This window comes from Mycteria americana, chromosome 8 (assembly GCF_035582795.1).
Source record: "Mycteria americana isolate JAX WOST 10 ecotype Jacksonville Zoo and Gardens chromosome 8, USCA_MyAme_1.0, whole genome shotgun sequence".
Classification (NCBI taxonomy): domain Eukaryota; kingdom Metazoa; phylum Chordata; class Aves; order Ciconiiformes; family Ciconiidae; genus Mycteria; species Mycteria americana.
This window is the reverse complement of record NC_134372.1, coordinates 12,470,435-12,489,691: the sequence shown is the minus strand read 5'-3', so window position 1 is coordinate 12,489,691 and position 19,257 is coordinate 12,470,435. Positions and strand designations below refer to the sequence as shown.

The 19,257-nt window shown below is 43.1% G+C and overlaps 1 protein-coding gene and 1 long non-coding RNA gene across 2 annotated transcripts in view; both read left to right on the top strand.

Moving 5' to 3' along the window:
- The first annotated feature begins 529 nt into the window (after positions 1-529).
- ERGIC1 (endoplasmic reticulum-golgi intermediate compartment 1) overlaps positions 530-19,257 on the top strand; it is a 61,289-nt gene continuing 42,561 nt past the window's right edge. The window contains exon 1 of the mRNA XM_075509734.1: positions 530-671. Coding sequence (XP_075365849.1) covers positions 652-671 — 20 coding nt within the window. The 5' untranslated portion in view covers positions 530-651. The remainder of the gene's footprint in view (positions 672-19,257) is intronic.
- LOC142413516 (uncharacterized) lies at positions 1,134-3,618 on the top strand. Its single transcript, XR_012776828.1, has 2 exons — positions 1,134-1,382; positions 1,771-3,618. It is a non-coding gene; the product is annotated as an uncharacterized LOC142413516 (long non-coding RNA).

Here is a 19,257-nt window from a genome sequence, read left to right as displayed (position 1 = left end):
AGCCAGCCGCCCAGGGCTGAGCCTGCTCTGCCGGGCAGGGCCATCTCCGGGCGGCCCCGGAAGACAGGAGCCCTGTGGCTGTGGGGCAGCAAGCACTGCCAGGGCCTGGACAGGTGCTGAGAGGGCCCTTGGGGTGCTGTGGGCACGGAGAGGGTCGGCTGAGGGGGCCACCGGGGCAATGGAGTGCTGGCAGCGGCTGCGGGGGGCTGAGGGGACCACCATGGGATGCTGGCAGGGCCCTCAGAGCTGCAGGGCACTGTAGGCATCGAGGGGGCCCTTCAGAGCTGCGGGGGGGGCCCTCAGAGCTGTGGGGTGCTGACGGGACCCCTGGGGCTATGGGGTGCCGTGGGGAGCTCAGCGGGCTCTCGGGTGGTGCCAAGGCGGCGGGCTGGGGCGCTGGGGCGCGGGGCGAGGCCCCCGGGGCGCGGGGCCGAGGGCTGCGGCCGGCCCCCGCGGTACCCCGGGGGCCGCCGCTCCCGCCGCTGCCCGTAACCCGGCGGCGGAAGCGTCAGCCGGCTCCAGCCGCCCAATGGGCTGGTGCTGCGCGGCGGCGGGGTCCGTCACTTCCTGGCCCTGCAGCCGGCGGCAGCGAGGCGAGAGCCGGGGCCGGGGGCGGCGGGGCCCGCAGCCTGCCCGGCGCCCGCTACCAACATGCCCTTTGACTTCAGGAGGTGAGTGCGGCCGGGGGAGCCGCCCACCCCCCCGCGGCGACCGGCCTCGCCTGCCACTCGGCGGGGCAGCCGCTCCCCGCCCGGCCTCCCCCGGCCCCGCCGCCCCCGGCCGGGGCAGGCAGCGCGGGCGGCGGTGGGCGCCTCCCGCCCGGGAGCACCCGCTTATGTGAAGCCGCTCCGCAGCAGCGAGGAGAGGGCCGGGCCCGTGACGGGCTGCGGGCGCGGTGAAACCCGAGGGAGGAGAGATGGAGGGATGGTTGGATGGATGGAAGAAATAGGTCTGGGCAGGGAAGGGACGTGGGAAATTGGGAGGCCCTGCCCAGCGAGCGGCTGGTATTATGTAAGGCTGTTGTGCAAAGCCAAAAGGAGGTGTGTGGAGTTTCGAGCTCCCCCGGGCAGGAGGGGTGGAGCAGGCGGGCCTCGGGGGCGACCGCTGTGCGTGTTGCACAGGGCCCCGCAGCGGGTGCGGGGGTGAAGGCGCCGGGCCCCTTCTCCTCCCACAGGTCCCCGGGCTCCCACGGCAGCTTTAGGAGCTCAATCGTTGCGGTGAGGCTGTGCGTGAGAGGAGCCGCGCGCCGTGGCTCTCCGATGGCTAGGAAACAACGTCGGCGCCTCCGCCCTTGGTTTTGGCATTTTGAGCAGGTGTGAGCTGTGGGATTTGGCCTTGCTGCAGGGCACCTGCATCTCGTGGGCCATAGCAGTCAGTTCCAGGTACTGAAGCAGAAGCGAAAAAGACCCCTTTGACTCAAATGGAGCTGAAATAGTAACTGTGGATTCATTTTCTTTTTGAGCCATTCCTGAACCAAAGATTTGTAACCTTCCAAATTAATAGATGCCACGGAGAAGACGCACAGATGAGTTCTCTCATATAGGTTTTACTAGAGTATTAACATTACAATAAAAAATACATACTTTTTGGGAATTGAGAGATACAGTTGTTGCTTGATGCTTCTCATGTCAGACCATCATGAACCTTACATTTGCACCCCTTTGAGATGACAGGGGGACATGGTGATATTGCAGTTTTTTAGTTCTCCCAAACAGAAGTTGTGTATTGTATTTTTGCTGTAATTCTAAATCAGGCCTCTCATTTATACAGGCTAACAGGATCTTGTATGTGATCCATGGGGCACTATTGAACATGGAGGCAGTTGCTTCTGAATGAAAACTTGCTGAAGCTGGAAACAGCATCTGCTGGATCATGTGGGATCCAGGGCCCAGAGCCCTGTTTCTGCTTTTGTGTAAAATGTGGTAGAAAAATTCTTCTCAGCTTTGGAGCCATTCTGCCAGCTGCAAATCCCATTGCCGTCTATTTTCAGACTTGTACAATACATGAATAATAAGGGATCCTGGGTTGTGGCTGTCGCTTTGTAATAGCAGATAAAGAGAATGCTATTTCACATGTCTTTGAAAATGTAATTTTTGTTGGGTCTCAGAATGTGCATGTGGAAACACTGGCTCACCAAGAGTAATCATCTTAAGAGACAGCACTAGTGCTTCACTTTGGAATGGAACAAAGACATTAAGTAAAGGCTGAGTTGCAGAGTTTGTGTTAATGAGTTGCAGAAACATAGAGGCATCAGTTCAGATCTGCATTTTAAAGATTCACAATTGCAAATAACTTCTTTGTCATTCAGATCGGAGGATTAGAAATAGACACTTCAAAGCACCTTCTCAAATAATGTAAGCTTACTGAAGTCCAGCTTTTCTGCAAGGATGAATTTTTAAAAGACTGCCGTTGATAACAAGAACTTTAAAGATATGGAGAAACTATTGTCATGCACAACAAACCACTTTCCTGTTTTAGAAGTATGAACAGAGTTCAGGACCAAAATTTTTGCAAAGGTTAGAGACTATCTTTTAGCTGTTGTGGTTTTTGTTCATTGTGCAGTCAGTGGAACAAAATTTGCTGAGGTTGGAAAATGTTACTGTCGTAGGTAAAGTATGATGCATACATTAAAAAAATGTACAGTTACTTCCTGACAGCTATAGAACATACAATACAATACTCTTAAAGAAATAAGGTTACCACCTGTAGTAAGTTTCTGAATGAAGAGGTGATGCAAAATCATGTAAAATGCATGTTTTTTCTTTCAGAGATTTCAACTGGATGTTCTCTTTGGCAGGTACAGTTTGGCACCCTGTCTTCAGCACACACTTTAAAGTGGGTGTTATGCCTATGTATGATTAGAGGGTTGGATAGTTAAGAAACTTTTAAAATTGCCCCTATGTATCTTCTGGAGTCCAAAATTCAGAGGTTCCAAGTGGAAGGGCATTGTGTTCTTCTGGAGGCCACAGATTTCACAGGTCTGTGTTGCTAATGCATCTGAAGAAATCACTGTCCTTAACTGCTCTGCTAGGGCATTTGGGAAGGCAAGTTCTTTTTTTGTTGTATCTTCCCTTCACTTAGAGCTTTTATTTTTGATATTTTAGAGTGGCAGGACATTGACAGCTAACATCAGCTGTAGAGAGGGGCATAGTAGACCAGCTAGAAGTTTGGGACTCGAGCTCTGTTTCCACACAAAATAGCTCTAGGAGGAATAGGTTGCCACAGTCTCATCTGGAGAAGACAGAGACACAAATGACAAGTAGTTAAAACAGCCCATGACCAAAAAAGTCCCTATTCTTCACTAACTAAAAGTCAAAGAAAGCATTTCCATCCATGTGACTAAATCTCCTTCCTATCTCCTAGATTTATGGGTTCATATTTGGCCAGACTGAAGAACCCAAAGTGCTTGAACATGTTTCTTGGAAGTTGTCTCCATGGGTCGGAGTCTGAGGCATACTGATTGGTATCAGATATGGAAGTAGCTTGTTTTGCTACTTGTACTTTTTTGTACTGTACTTTTTTTTTTCCTGTAGGACTTCTGTTTTCATGGCTTACCAATGGTTCCCTTTGCTAAACTAAAATGCATTGTTTATAAATAAAATAATATTTTCCCAGTAATTTCAAGTGAATAATAATTATTCTGTCCCAGGTATCTTTAGGGTTTTAATGATACTTAGTACTTAAGCTAATGCTTTTCATTTTTCAAAGCATTTCATTCGCACTAATCTCTACAGTCCTGCTGTGATGTTGGTAAGGAACCAAGTTTTTGGCTTCCAGATTGGAGCCTTCAGTACAGGTCTGTTCGATGCATGTCACGAGACACCAGCCCTCCTACAGAACTACTAAATCAGTTTGTATTTCCGGAAGGCCTGGTTCCTTCTTATTTTTTAAAACCTATTTGGCAAGAGACAGCCAGATTTTTCCTTGTTGTCTCTCCCTCTGGTTTGTTAGAACTTATGTCAGCAAAGCAGCTTCATACCTATTTGATTGGGGATTTTGAGTTATATTGCTGGAGCTGAAAGGTTATTTCCCCCTTGAGCCTTTAAGACCTGGTGTCACCTGCATACCTGCAGCATCTGTGGATGGTTAAAACCATAATTAGATTAAACTGTAAGCTTGGGTCATCTTGAATGGTGATTGTGGGCCAGAAGGTTTCTCACATGTTGTGTGATTCAGTTAGCAGGGAGGCTTAGCTCAGCAGTGAACGCCAGTGCTGGACTTTAGACTGGTCTGGTGTTGAGAATTACAGAAGTAAAAATGAAGTGACTCTGGTGCACTGGACGTGGACATGGTAGAGAGAAACGTTGCTGCAAGTTCTCTTGAATCTGTTGGCTTTTCTTGGCATCTGCCTATTTGCATGAGTTACTGATGGCTTTGTAGCAGATACCGAAACTTCTGAACTATTTTGGTAGCTTTAACTGATTAGACTGAGAAAAACTAAAATAGACCACTCTGAAACCAAGTTTTTGTTCTAATTGTGGGCAATTCTCAGTTGTGCCCTGGCCACTTTTTTGGCATAGAGTGGCAAATATCCGTGAATCCTTATTTTTATATTTAACTGAGAAATTCAGAATTTATTTCCCATGATTAATCATCGTGATGTTTTCATTAGGGGTTTTTTGTTTGTTTTTTTTGTTGTTGTTTTTTACGGCTTGATAACCTGAGTGAAATAACAGTACGTTATACCTGGATTTTGGAGGTCATGGGAAAGGAGCCAGGCTTAGAAGGGATTTAGATTTAAATGCTGATTTAGAGTGGGAGTTCTTTGTGGCAAAGACTCTTATTCCATCCGCACAGTACAACAGGCCCCCATAGTCAGCTGTTCTTTGGCACATCTGTGATAAATGATACTTTTTATGTGGGTATTCTGATTCAGATATAAACAACATTTTTGTTGCTTTGGGACACAGGCAGGTCTATGTCTTTTTTAAATCAGATTGTCCAGTCTTAAACCAGAGGTGACACACTTCCAACCTTATTGCCTTTAGGAGAGGCAGTATGTTTGGTTTTAATTTAGACCTAAGAGTTGTGATGGCTAATATGCAAACTGATGCTCAAGACATCTGACCTGGCACAGTTGCGAAACCGGTGGTACAGACTGCTTCAGCAACATCAGGGAGGTCTGTTTGTCTGCCTTTGATTCCCAACCAGATTATTAGTGAGGGCAGACCGGTAGACTGTAGGTGATTTGGAGTTGAAGGAGAAAAATCTTTTCCAAACTAAGCAACCCCTTGGACAACAATTTCTCATTCACTTGTGAGCCTAAGGAAAATAGCTTTATTTTAGTCTTCAGGCTTAAGAAAAGAGGGAACAAAGCTGTCTTTCGTAATCCTACCATTTTTCTTTTGATAGGTTTGTGAGGGTCACGACTTAAAATCTTTCTGTAATCCCTCAAACCCCTCAACCCCCTTTCTGTAACCCCTCACTTAAACTTGTATGGGATTTGTTCAGCCTGTGTGTGAACATATGCCAATTGTTAAGCAGAAATGGTGACTACATGATGTCTTGGCACTGCCTAATAAATATCAAATGTTAGTGGAAATGTACGTATTTGCTTAGGAGTTTTAATTTGGAATCTCTTTGTGAAGTCTCAACCAGCTCTGTGTTTTTCATCAGATTGTGGTGCTCTGTACTCCATCCACCTCCTTGCTCTCTCCCAACACGTTGTTTAGCTAGCTGCATTGACACACACTAGTTCATTTGGCAAAATTACTCCCTGAACTTACTTTACAAATGAGGTCTCAGTGCCTCTCCTATAGATGGTACATGGTGGTGATAGCAGCAGGTAGGTCTGTTCTTGGCTGAAACAATGTGGGGAGGACAAGAGAGAAGAATAAACAGCTAAGGACGGCTGGTACGGCTTCTCCTGACTGGATGAGTTGTGCCTGCTGGTTTGTGTGTAGCAAAGGCATATCAGAAGGGTTTGCACATGCCCTGTACCAAGCTGTGCATGGTCATGCTCACTTCCGCAGCCATAGACGTTGCTACTTGTACAATGATTTTATTCAAGATCTTAAATCCGGTATGTGATTGAGCTGGTACCCATCGCTTCCTAAATTAATGTCTACATTTATAACTAGTGGCTGTAACTCTGTTGGTTGGATAGTTGCCTCTCTACACTTTGAAGGGACCTGCACTTTTTCTCTCTAGTTACTGAAGCGATATCTTACTGCTTCAGAGCACCTGGTAACTCTGCAAGTGTATTTTCATCTTGAACTGCAGCCACATCTGGCAAGCATGTTCCACTTCACATTGTGCAATATTGCTGGTAAACAAGCCTTCCAAGTGGTATTGCTGCCACCTTACGTAATTACCAAAGTTGATTTTGGTGCCAGGCAGTACCATGACTAACTTTGTTTCAACAATAGCCTTTTGAGGGCACCTGAGAAATTATTCTGCAGTCACAGCAGTCAGATGGGCAAGCAGAGTTGTACAGACAGAGTCTATTGATGTTTATGCCACAAATAACTGATTATACATAGCATGCATGTGTGTAAATATTTCTTCCTAAGTCTTCCTAATGCATTATTTCTCTTAAAATATAGTTGGAGTAGAAAACTTTTCCTGAGTAAGTACAGAAGTATTAAGGTCTGCCTTTGCGGGAAAGTTTTGTGTTGTTCCTTCTGAATTTTAACTGTCCTCCTTTGTTCACTCAGTGATGACACAGATGCTTTCTTCATGCCCTCATAGTTCATTGCTGTGAAAATGACTGAATCACACTGTAAACAGAGTTGAAGCAATACCACCAGTGCGAAGTGAGAAGCTGTGGAAGTTGTTGAGCTTGTATTTTGAAGTGTGCATGTGTATTTTTTAGGCATGTAATTCACATGGTGGAGGTGATGAGAAAAGAATAGTCTTGCAATGAAAGAAGAAATAGTAGAATCATGTGTTTTTTTTGTCTTCTATCCAAGCACAAGCCCTGAAGTGTTGTCTAGGTATTCCTATACTGAGCCAGCTGCCCTCAAAATGGACAGCTTGTTCTGCCAAAAAATTATAAACCACAATTTTGCCACAGTCTACAAAATCTTCCTTATACTGAAATGTTGGAGTATTGTAGTAGTGATCTTGGGAGATATACACACACAAGTAGGGACTGCAGTTAGATAGACGGACAGTGTGATTGGCTGCATTGAATTGTGTGTGTTTGGATGTTTGCTTTTCTGTTTGATTGATTTTTAAGGATGTTTCCAAATGAGATGTATCTAGTTTGATCCAGAGAAGCCAGAAAGATTGGCATTTAAGAGTCTTCAAAACGCTATGTTAATATAGACAGGCATGTATTACTATACTAACAGGATTTCAGGCAGGTTGCTTATTATTTATTTAACAGTCATATCCTAAGGCAGATCACTTGCCTCCCTAATTGCTGTCCATTTCTGTAGACCACTGTGTGCTGTGAATAAAACAAGGTTGGAGAGCCTGCTAAAACACCAGTACAGCCAGTAACGTAAATATGACTTTGTGTTTTCTGATAAAGGTGAAGTCTCAGAGCCTCACTGGGATTCCACGTTGCTCTAAATCAAATGTGACCCTGCTGAACTGAAATCTGAATCTGGCTGCTGCATTATAACAAGTTATATCTGGATTAACAAACACTGGTAAACCTGGTCCCCAACTACAAGTTGCAGCTCTATCTTGGGTCTTTATCAGTCACGTTTTTGTAGTGGGGTAGCATCAATACGGATGCTTCTTGGAAACTGAGTCAAAGCCAGGAACTTCACTTGGAAGCCAGGTGATGCGTTTGAGTTGTACTTGCTTGTAGGTAACACAGTTATATGCAACTAAAAAATAGGACTGAGTTGTAGAAACACATACAGAAATTCACATCTCCTTAGATTGGAATATAAATAGGAGAACCTGAGCTGGTCACTGCAGGTTTTTTGATACTACTAGGTTAGACACTGAAAAAGTACAATAATTTGAATCCCTGCTGGATGCTCTGGGAAAGGGTATGTTTTTTGCCCCTAAATCTTGTGTATTAAGAATGGCTTTTGTCCTATAGAAATTGCTTTGGAGGAGAAGGAAGACTTTGTGTTGTGTGTGTATACAGCAGTGAACGCCACTGTCTACTCCCTCAAGTTAGGGTTCTGCTATTCTTAACTCTTTTCAGCTTCAGGCAAGTATCAATCCCTTTCTGAGCCTCAGTTACTGATTTGTTTCAAGGGGACCTTAATTTGTTTGCTCACTTTGCAGAGCAGTGGCTGAACGTTTTTTCCTTGGAGTGGTTTTCTTGGCCTGGTCCAGCCACGAGATGGTGAGCCTAGCAGATGTCTAGGAGTTTCCCTTATTGATACGGAGAAATCTCTCTGTCATGCAGAAGGGTATGGATTGGCCCGTGTGCTTTTGAGGGAAGCCTTATGAAGATGGAGCTATTTTCTTTACCCCTTTTTTTTTTCCCCCCTTCAGATGTCATATTTGTTCATGCTGTTTTGTACAAATCTCTGATTTATGTGCAGTCCTAGTGCAGCTGGGACTTAAACCTTTCAGAAAGCAGCATCCACAAATAAAATTTACATAATTCTGATGCTAAATTAATTTTACCAGATCTTGTTTCAATGTGTTCAGCAGTACAAGGTAGCAACAGAGTCTTTATGTTTTGTGATTCCTAGAAGCTATGGGAAAGACTATGGTACAACTCTTTTTTTCCGTAGCTGTGTCCTGGTTTTGCTCTGAGTTGTGTGTAAGTAATTTCTTGGAAATCACAGTCCAAGTTTGAATTTTGTTAAGTGTCTGCTAGAGATCAGGACTTTGTGTCTGTGGGGAGGGCTGAGGAGTTGGCTACTGAGGCCAGTAGCACTGGCAGTACTGGGAACGAGCAGCTGTAGGCAGCGAGACGGAGCTGGAGGAACATGGCAACAGGTAGAGGAACCCTGAGCTGGCAAGTCTCGAATTGAGAAAGGGAGAGATGTTCAGGACTGGGGGGTTCACAAAGGAGGGAATGGGTGATGGACAGTGCTGGAGGAAGCATCTAGGGGATGCAACAGTGGGAGGCACTGGGATGTGCTGGGGAGCTGCAAGAGCAAGGATCTCTGAGCTTAAGGGGGATGCAGGCTCTGCGACAGGAAGGGTTACAGTCTACATATGACATTCAAGTATCTGACCAATTTACTTGGTTTGGGGAGCAGCCATATATGCTTAATCCTGTTCCCTGTTCTCTCTGCCTCCATTCTCTCTCTCTGATCTCCAGAATATGGTAGTACCACTCAGAAGTACAATCACTCTTGCTTACAGTCCAGTGAAGGGCTGGATCCCTTTAAATACCAGTTCTCTTACTTGAACATTTTTTCTTCATGACACTTTCTCCTGTTTTGATGAAGCAGAGTATAGTTTGCTCACTTTATTAAAAATACATTTCTCTTCCATCCTTCATTTTGACACCTGTTTCACTGCCTAAAAGGAAATAAAATGCTTTCTGGCAAGACTCCATCATTGAGTATTTGAGATTATAAATACTTTCCTCCTCCTAATTACCTTTGAAATATGTTTAAGCCTAATATTTTATTTTGAAAAAAGATGTGATGTACTGCTTCCTCTCTTCCATTCTTCAGTGCCACCTAAAATAGTTTGCACTTTTGGCATATTTCAGCAACAGCAATTGCTGTGTATTCCTGGGTGATAGGGAACAAGCTTCTTACGTGCTGAGAGAATAAGAGCACAAAATTTAGAACATGGTTGACAAAAAGGTGTTATGCAGGACAGCAAAATGGAGTTGGGGAGGCTGGCAGAAGAGAAAAAACAGGAGAACTAGCTCCTTGGAAAGAAATCAATTTAAATCAGAGCAGAACGTATTCATTTTTTGTGCCCTCTTTCTGCAAGTGTTGTGGGAATTCATAGTCTTTTGTCCTAGAAAGAAATGGGTTTTGTTTTGGGTTTTTTTTTGCCCTGTACAAATTCTGTACCTGCTAAGTAACTAGCAGACCAGATGACATAATGCTGCAGAGGCTGATGCCTCTGACGTTCTCTCAGCCCCTTTCCCTAAATGTCCAGTTACCCAAAGGCTGGATTATATAATTAATGATAGTCCTCCTGGCTAACCTTGTTTTCTTGTACTTAGTACTCCTCCTTGTTTCAGAAACTTCCTCTGTTAGTTTCATTATGCTCTTGGAACTAGAATTAAGAGGGAGGAGCTGGCTGGCAAAGAAACCTATTCCTGCATTTCACTTCTGGGCTTAAAAGTGCGGAGAGTCAGCAGGTCAAAAAAAAATTATTTGGAAGATCATGCTTTGAAAACTGGTGTGATGATGGGAGTGAAAAGTCAGTCATACAGAATTTGAAAATTGCAGTCTTCACCTGCTTGCAGTACAGATAAACTAGTTTAAAACCACATTAGCCCCTCCACCTCCTTGTCCGGTTCTTCACATATCAGAGCTTGCTCAAAGTAGTTCAGGATTAAACAGTTTCCAATGTAATTTTGAAGCCTTGAGAGTTTGTCCATTAAAGCTCAACTTCTGCAGTATGTGTGTTAATGCCCTATTGTGTGTAAATGAGGACTAGCTGATTACTTAATGATGTTTGTATACTATCTGCTGTTACGCAGGTGTTAATCTTATAAAAAGTGTTAATAACTACTTGGTATTTACAAGTATCGGCTTATTAGTCCTGCTTTGAATCTTTATTTGTATCTCGAACTCACATTCAGGGCCAAGCTTTGGTAGCTGTATATTCAGCGTTTACTTTCCATGTGAAACTTAGATTAACAGGATCACTGATTTTACTTTCCACGTGCTTCGAAGTTTGTGCCCCAATTCACAAAACCAGTCCTGATCAAGACTGTAAACATGCATTCTAGGCACAGCCCTATTACTGAACAAGGCTTAGCTCTTGCGGTACGCATCCGATTTGTTTTCATAGGCACATCTTCCTGGAGCTTTACTTGTACAGACCTTCAAAGAAGTTGGAACTTTGGTCGGAAATCCTTCGTATTTCTGCAGAATTTTTCAATTGTAGATTTCAACGTGCTTGATGAACAGTGGGCAAATGTCACCAGGTGCCACTCCACAAAATGAAGAAGAAACATTTAATTGACTGGGACAGAAATTATGCAGTGAGTCAGTGCTGGGACGGAACAGAATTCAGGTCTGTTGGCTCCCACTGCTGCACCCCATCCGCGGGATCGCAGTGTGGCTGTCCCAGAAGCCTTCCTGAGCCGCTCTCTGTACATTATGTTCTCATCTGCCGTCAGACAGGAAACCTAGAAATTTCATTTAAACAAAGAATTAACAATCACAAAATGAAGCGCTCAGAGTCAGTAGTTCTTATTTTCTTCCCCTGCTGCTGGCTTCTTGCCATTGTTTTCCCACTCTATAAAAGAGGGTGATAGATTTCACCTACTTTGTTGGAAGAAGAGTTATTACTTTTTGTCTGTGCTGGATTGTGTAGGAGCTAAGTGTTCTTGCAGAGTTGTCAGAGCACACACTTGCCTTTGGATGGAAAGAAAAGCAGCATGATCTAAAGAACGGATTTCACAATGAAATCTTAAACTAATATTTCTCCATAAAAATAGAAAAAATAGTGCTTCCTGTATGTGTATAGAGGAAGGCGTTAGAATAAGGCACCTCTACTTCCTTTGGACTGTTTTAGAGTGAATTTACTGGTGTGTAGAAATTCTTCTTTCTCCGACAGATCTGTGGAACAAAATTCTGGATTTTTGTCCAGAACAGGTACAGCAAGGACCATAAGAGGTTGAAAATGCATAGGGAGTTGGAAGTCGCTGCTTTTTTAGAGTAAAGTAAGAGACGTTTTACTTAAAAAGACATGCTGTTCTTGATGTTTTCCCAATTAAAAACAAAACAAAATAACCCAAGAGAATTAGTTCTGACAGAACTTCTTTGGATTTGTAAATCCAACTTGTCTTTGGATTTTAATGCTCTTTCCAATGTCCCTGAGAGAAGGAGATCTGATCCTCTTGCGTTCTGACATTACTTTGGAGGGAACACGGCGCTTCAGATAGCTTCCCTCTCTCTGTTGTTTAGAGGTCTCCAGTCCTCTTACTCAGGGATTGCATCTTCTCTCAAGCCCATGCTTTCCTAGTTTAGGGACTTGCTCCAAACTGTTATTCAGACTAGGTCTGACTGCTTTTTGTAGCAGCTTTCAAGCTTCTGGGGTACATAATCCAGCCCACAAAATTGCTGAGTAGCTTCCTGTGTCACCTGTCCAGCTGTCTGCTCATTCCTCTCCTCTCTCCCAGGAGAGTCTGATGATGTCCAACCTTTCTCTGGGTCGCTAGGCAGAGGGGAGTCTTGCCCCACTTGTTCCTTTATCATCATTGTCCCAAATACTAGCTGTTCTCCAGGGCCATCTTCTTTACTGTTTTGATGATTTCAAATATTCTGTTGTTAGGCACATAGAACGGGGTACTAGTCTTTCAGGCCATCTCTGCATGCCCTAGGAGTCAGCCTGCTGTTACACTGTTGAATAAAATCAATTTAACAAGTAAAGAGGTTAATCTTTTTCTCTCTGGTCCTGGTCACAGTAGTTCTAGGTATGGTTTTAACAACTGTGAACAATAAAAGTCCCCCCAACAACTTCAAACAGGTGCCTGGGATTTTATTTTTATTTTTTAAGTAGATGGTCTTTTGTTAATCAAAAGAGCACTGTGTGTGCAAACCAAACTCAGCTGCACTGTTTGTTCTACCTTTACATTTCCCTCAGCTTGAACAGTCATATTGAAATCTAAATTGGTGGGTTTAGATTTATCCATTATACAAATGTAACAGCTTTGCTTTTAAAGATCTTACTGCAAGTGTCTGATGTGCTTCGTAGGAAGGAACAAAGCCAGAAAGGTACGCTGTGTGTTAGAGGTGCCTGTCTGCGTTTGGTGGAGTGAGGACGTATGTATAAGCCTGCTTGTTTTTATTTAGAGTTAAATGGCCTCTGAAGAGGTTAAAAGCTACTGCAGTGACCACCTATGGCTGAGTGCCTGATGGCTTATGCTGTTCAGTTGGTGTGGTTGGCCTGCTCCTACTGCCCAGCAGCTTTGTTGACAAAGCAGGGATGAATTGCCCCAAAGTCACTATTTGAGAGCAGTGACCCAAGGAAACAGAGAAACAGTTGCTGCCTGCTAAACAACTTTTTTTTTAAGCTCTTAGCTAAGTGATTTGATTTTGTGGTTTAAAATCTTTTGTTCTTCTAGTAGCATTGGAGTATTCTATATGCTTTCCTAGTTTCTCTTAGTTTTTCTAGCACCTTGTAATCGTGCTCTTTTTTTTTTTTTTTTTTTTTAAATGTCTGTCTCAATTAAAGAAGCACTGAGAGATAAAGTCCTGGGGCAGCAATTTCTTCCCTTCTTAGTCGAGTAGCTACAGCCTGAGAATCTGTTTTACTTCATATTGGTGTTGTGGAGTATGGGGAGGTGAATGGGGAGTGCCAGTTACTGGGTGTTTCAGCGGGTGTTCTCTGTAAGCCAGCTCTTTCACCGAGTTGCTTCATGAAACCTCTAAAACATGTTGATGAACACAAACACCACGGTACCTTGCACTGTTGGGGAGGTAGGTTTTCTCTTATGCACTTTGTACTTCTGATTCTTAAGCTTTGGTTAGATGATGGACATCTCTCTGCCTGAGCAGTCAGCAGATTGCAAAGATGCAAATGCTCCTTGACACAAAACAGCATGCCTTTGGTGGGAAGGTTTCTCTAGAAATACCAGTAGGTACTGCTGGAAGGGTGTTTCCCTTCTGCTATTAGTCTCCAGCCTCAATGATCTTGCTCTGACAACAGTCTCGCCATAGCTTCCTTTTGATTCCACAAATTCACATAGAAGATATCCCACATGGCTTCTTTTTTTATCTTTTTTTTTTTTCCATCTGCCTCCAAGCTGCACTGATTTTGGGGGGCAGAAGGAAGCCTCTCAGACAGGCATGGTGACTAAATTCTGATCTCTCCTTTGTAACACCAACCTCTGCTAAAGTTTTCCTGGAGAGAGAAAATGGAGTCTGTTTGTGCACAGTTGTCTTTGAATGTCAGATGGACTTAAACCAACTTGTATTTATCATGACTGAGTTTCCTCCTGCTTCCTATGTCCTCCTCATAAATGATAAAGCATTTTATGCAAAGTAAATTGCTGGATTCTCAACTATAAGTGGTATCTCTGCTAAGTGCCTTAATAGCAGCAGGTGTTGAATGAATCATAGTCCATAAACTCTTTTGTTGTCTCTGGGGACGCTTCTTCCAGAGGTGGTAGCAGCAGTAGTATGAGGAAAGAAAGTTGTGCAGTAGCCCGTACTGCGAACTGGTTGAAAACTCTTCAGAGGCATCGTTCCAGCTCATTTCATGTGCACTTAAACATGTTTCCTGAAGTGGGGTTGAGGTTGCTCATTCTCCTCTCCCCGCTTCACACTCGCCTTGGTTTCCTGAACTGCTAATGCACCTTTTCTGTCGTGAAATGACAAACTTAAAATAGATACAGCTATACAAATCTTGTGGGAAGAGCTGGTTGTCTGTCTCCACATCAGATGTACAGCTTCTGTGGGGAACCAAATAAAGGTGACTGAACGAACCATCTCTGCTGTCTGAATCATATGTCTGTAATACAGCAATATAACAGAAATGTTTGAGGAGGCAGATAGGAAATGGTAAGAGGAAGAATAAAGTGTGTAGAATGACAAATCACCAGATTATGTCCTTGTCTGCAGCAAAAATTAATCCTCAAAGTTAAGGATGATTCGTCTCTTCAATGGCAGATGAATAGAAATTGTTAGTTGGCTGGGTTCACTGATGGCTGTGTGAAGTAATTAAAGAGTCTGGTGTAATTCAGAAGGATGTGGCCTAAAAATGAATTTATTTATAATGTCTAAATGGTAGATGCTCTCAAAGAAGAGAAGACACTAGATGTTTTCTAACCTGTTATCAGACAGAGCTGCCTCAAGATGACTCTTAAGGAAGATGAAATGGATACTGGCATAGGCTTGACTGTCCAAGGTTGTGTTTGGCAGCTGCCTTGCTCTTTTGTACCTTTCACACTGCATGTAGTTTTCATCAAAAGCAGTCTGGGGTTGTTGTTTTGAATGAATATATATTCCTAGCAAAGCACCGTGCAGCAGTTTTTTTACCCACCTGAAAAAGAAACCCAGTATAATTAACAGATAGAGTGCTTGATCTTCTTTTGACCTTTTTTTTTTTTTTTTTTTAAGAATGAGTTTCTTAAAACTCAACGTGCCTACTCTGCATGGGATACTTCTCTGTCGTTATATTTGTTGAACATGGCAAGTGCAGTGTGTAACTGTAGAAATTATCTCTTCCACCTTGTAACTCCATTTACTGAGTATGTAATGAATGGACTTTGTAAGGAACAGGTAAGCTCTTTGTTACATTAGTCAGGAATTGGCGTGTGTGTGGAGAAATAACTGACATCAAGCTGTCTCGGATTCTTGATATTTGAGGCCTGCAGCCATACTCTGATTCACTTTTCTTTGGTTTGCAAGAAGGACTTGACAAATGGGAAAAAACAGCAGCAATATTGCACTTGAAAGCATCTCCAGTTTGCAGGAGCTGTGCTACTTGCTGTTAAACTGAGTAAGGGCATTACCAGCACACAGGTAGAAGCACAAGGGGAAAGAAATTTTGAAAACTGCTTTAACCGGCTTGTATTCCCCTGTGCAGTGGCAAGGAAACATTTCTTGCATGAAATGATTCTTAAAAGGCCAGCCTAATCTTGTTTCTCTTTGTAGAGCAGAAAGCTTGGCCTGCAAATTCAGTGTTAGCTGGTGTGCCAGGTTCTAGAGCTTGCTTTCTTGGTATACGAAAGGGACAGTGGTTTTAGTGTGACACAGTCTTGCTTTTGAAACAGTTCTGAAAAGACAGGCTTATTCCTGCTTTCTGACTTACGCAGCTATCTTGGGAGTGAATTAACCTGTACTGCAGATATTTAAATATTGTGTGAGAAAAGGGAATCTGAACAGAAATCCGAGTGATACAGCCCATGTCAATGCCCCACAGCCTCCCACTGAAGTGCTGACTGCCACTGAAGACAGAGTTTATTATTTCTTTGCTCCTTTGTGCTGTGATTTAAACTTGAAGTGATGTTTGACCAAGGGCTTTTGTTGATCCCGGAAGCCATCTCAGCTTGGGAAGGTGTATTATTCTTCATTTCTTCAGACAAGCAACCTGTCCCTCTGTGTATGTGTCGTACGTGCCTTACCTTTCTCTTTTTCTATCTGCAGCCCCTCTGTTTCTCAGAGCAGTCATGTTTCTTGCCAAGAGGGAAGCAATCAGGGATGGAGTTTTTGCTGACCCTAAAAGCTGTTTGGAACAGTTCAGGCTGTAAGGCTTCACCAGTTGGCTTTTTCTTATCTGGGTTTTCCCCTGTATCTTGGAAACCCTAGGGACATCTCCCCCACGTCCTTTTTCTTCTCTTTGAGAGACATTATGGTATCTGACAGATTATGATGGAGATGTTTCTCCCTTTTCATAATGAATGAGCACTTATCCAGCACTGGGTCTCCAACGTGCAGCATGTTGGAATGCACTGGCTCTGCAGTTCTTCAAATTTCTTACTGCAGTAGCAACATAATCTTTATAGTATTTTCAAAGTTAACTTTTTGTATCTGTACTCAATAATCCCCCCCTTGTCTAGTTTAGTCAAATTTGCTGTAAAATTTTCAGTTATTTGGTTAACTTAATAGTGAAGTTACATTTCTGCTGTTAAATGTGTTGTACTTGCAAGTCACTTCAAGTGGTTTACTTGTTAATGAAGCAAATTGCTTCAGCAGCACCAGGCCGTCTCTTTTTTCCAAAGAGATCTCAAAGCTACTGATGTGCAATAAAGTTAAGGTAGTTGTTCACTGTGCACTGGACTCATTACTGATAGTGAGTAATGTCACCAGGAATTAGTGACCTCAACTTCAAATGTGGTATCTGCTGAAAAATAGATGCCACTTCTAGAAGCTGGTTAATATGGGAGGTGAAGAATCAAGTGTTGTTTCAACACCCACATTGTTCTGTGTGAATCACAGCCACGGACCCTTGCTGCTAAGACAAGATGACATGATTTATTTACGCCACCATTGACCTGCTAAAGGTGGAGTGTCAACCATTATATTGATTTTTTTTTTTTTTAATCATCTTTGACATCAGAAATGTAATTTGCTGTAATGAATGATTGTGTCCTCTAAACAGCACCCCCTTTCAGTACGTGCTGCAGAAGTACCTACAACAGAGCCAGCATGCTTCAAAAAGAAGACTAATGTTTAAATATTCAGTTCTTCTGGGGAAAAACATAATCTGCCTGAATAACAAAAAACGTTTTTCCCCTGTCTGTGAGCATTAAAGCTAAATTTCTGAATCATCTGAGGAGTGGAAAGGGAAGAAAATTAATGTTTGCTGCTGACTTACAGTGCCTGAATTCTGTTCTGTGACCAAGTGCCATGTGAATGTGTTGCACTTTTGCTTGGTTGCTTGATTAACTGGAATCCAAAATACAGTCCAAGAGCTGCAAAACAATCTTTCCCTTGCCTCTTAGTTAAATCAGTAAAAACAGACCTTGCAGAAGGTACATGAAAACATCCCACTGCTGCTCACTCCAGAGTTGTGGTTCCGTGCTCCACAGCCAGAGCTGAAGCATCTGCTGTCTCTTTGCAATGACTCCAGACGGTGAGTCAGTAGTATAGGGAGATTTCTAAGCTGTGCTCTAGATGTCTGGCCTAGGTGACATGGCCAGTGCATTGCTCCTTTGTGCTGGGGAGGGGTGGGCACGCTTGAGGGTTACAACAAATGCAGTAAACTGAAGGAGGAATTAATGTTCTTCCTTCTCTGACTTGAACTCCTTTAGGTATCAGAGTTTCCCTTTGCTACAAGACATTCAAATTTAACCACCATCTAGTTAGTGAGACTTACAAGTATTTTTTTAATTTGCCTCAAGTTCTTTGCTTCTTGCTCATGAAAAGTTAACAGCATCTTACAGAGATGTTACTGTAGTATTTTAATGAGGCTCTTTTCAGACTCCAAAGATGTCAGAGAGGATTTTTCTGTTTGGAGAGGTGGTAATCTTCAGTGAAATAATGTATTTATTACTTCATTTCCTGAAATATTTCAGATCCAGCCTTGAAACTGTTCAGGTGTATATAAAGCACGCTCTGGCAGGAAGCCCTGCCCATAGCAGCTCCTGCTGAGGGAGTGAGCTCATCCCTGTTCTCAGGGCAGGCATTTGAAGTATCTACTCTAGAAAAAAACGCGGTGTTTGGGTAGACATCTTCTGCCCTCCCTGTCACCCATCTTGCGCTGTCAGTCAGACAGATTTGAAAGGAAAGTCAGGAATCACCCCAGGGCTGATGATGTCAACTTGCTTTGTTCTATTGGATTCGACCTACCATTGCCTCTGCGTAGCCAGCCTTGGACGTGATTGTTTGTGGCTGTCCCACTCAGATGAGCACTTACTGCATCTGCCTCTGGCTTGTTAAACACTTTGACGCTTTCTGTGGCTCTAGGAGAGCCTGAAAAGTGAACACGAAGAGCATATACTTCTATCTGAAGAAAAAAAAATGTTTGAATAGCAACAGCCCATTAGTCTAGCTTTTGAAGTCCATCTAATACTTACTGGCACTTGAAATCTGCAACCCTTTTGTTTGGCTCCATTGAGGTGCCCCCATCTGCAATTTTACCTCACTGTCCACTTGTGCAATTGCAGTAAGATGAGACCAAATATGTAATTTCTATGTTTCTGAGAGGACTGTTGCACACTTGTCCATCAGACAGCCAGAGTTCTGCCTCAGACCCCACGTAATCATCCTAAGGTTTGTGAATTCTGTGTTTGAACCTATGTAAGAAATATCCTTGTGCTGTTGTTCTTTACAATGCTGTTTGACCAGTTTGTTGGCATTCCTGTCAGGGAGGTGAGAAAGTTTTTGGTTATGTCCTTTCAGCATTGGATTGAGAAAAAAGTACTGTAGCATTCCCTGATGTTAGTTATGAATATTGGTTCCTGCGAAACTCTGACATTGCCAAACAGCCTTTTTTTATTTCTTTGTTTGCAACCATGTTCTCCATTGAAAGAAAAGACAATAGATACACTAGATGTGTCAGGAAATTCCTTTGTTATACTGATGACAGCCTAGTTCTATCTTTAGCCTTGTATTCTGGTATTGCAAGGTCCAGGCCTCCCTTTATGAGGATATGTATGACCTGGAGGAAGAGCTTTCCTAGCAAAAAGTTTGTTGTTTCCGCTCTGCAGCAATGTCAGTTGATTGACTCAAAGATACTACTTCATCTTACAAGTCTTGCCTTTCTGAGCGAAGGAAGAAAGTTGCCAAAAGCTAGATATAAATA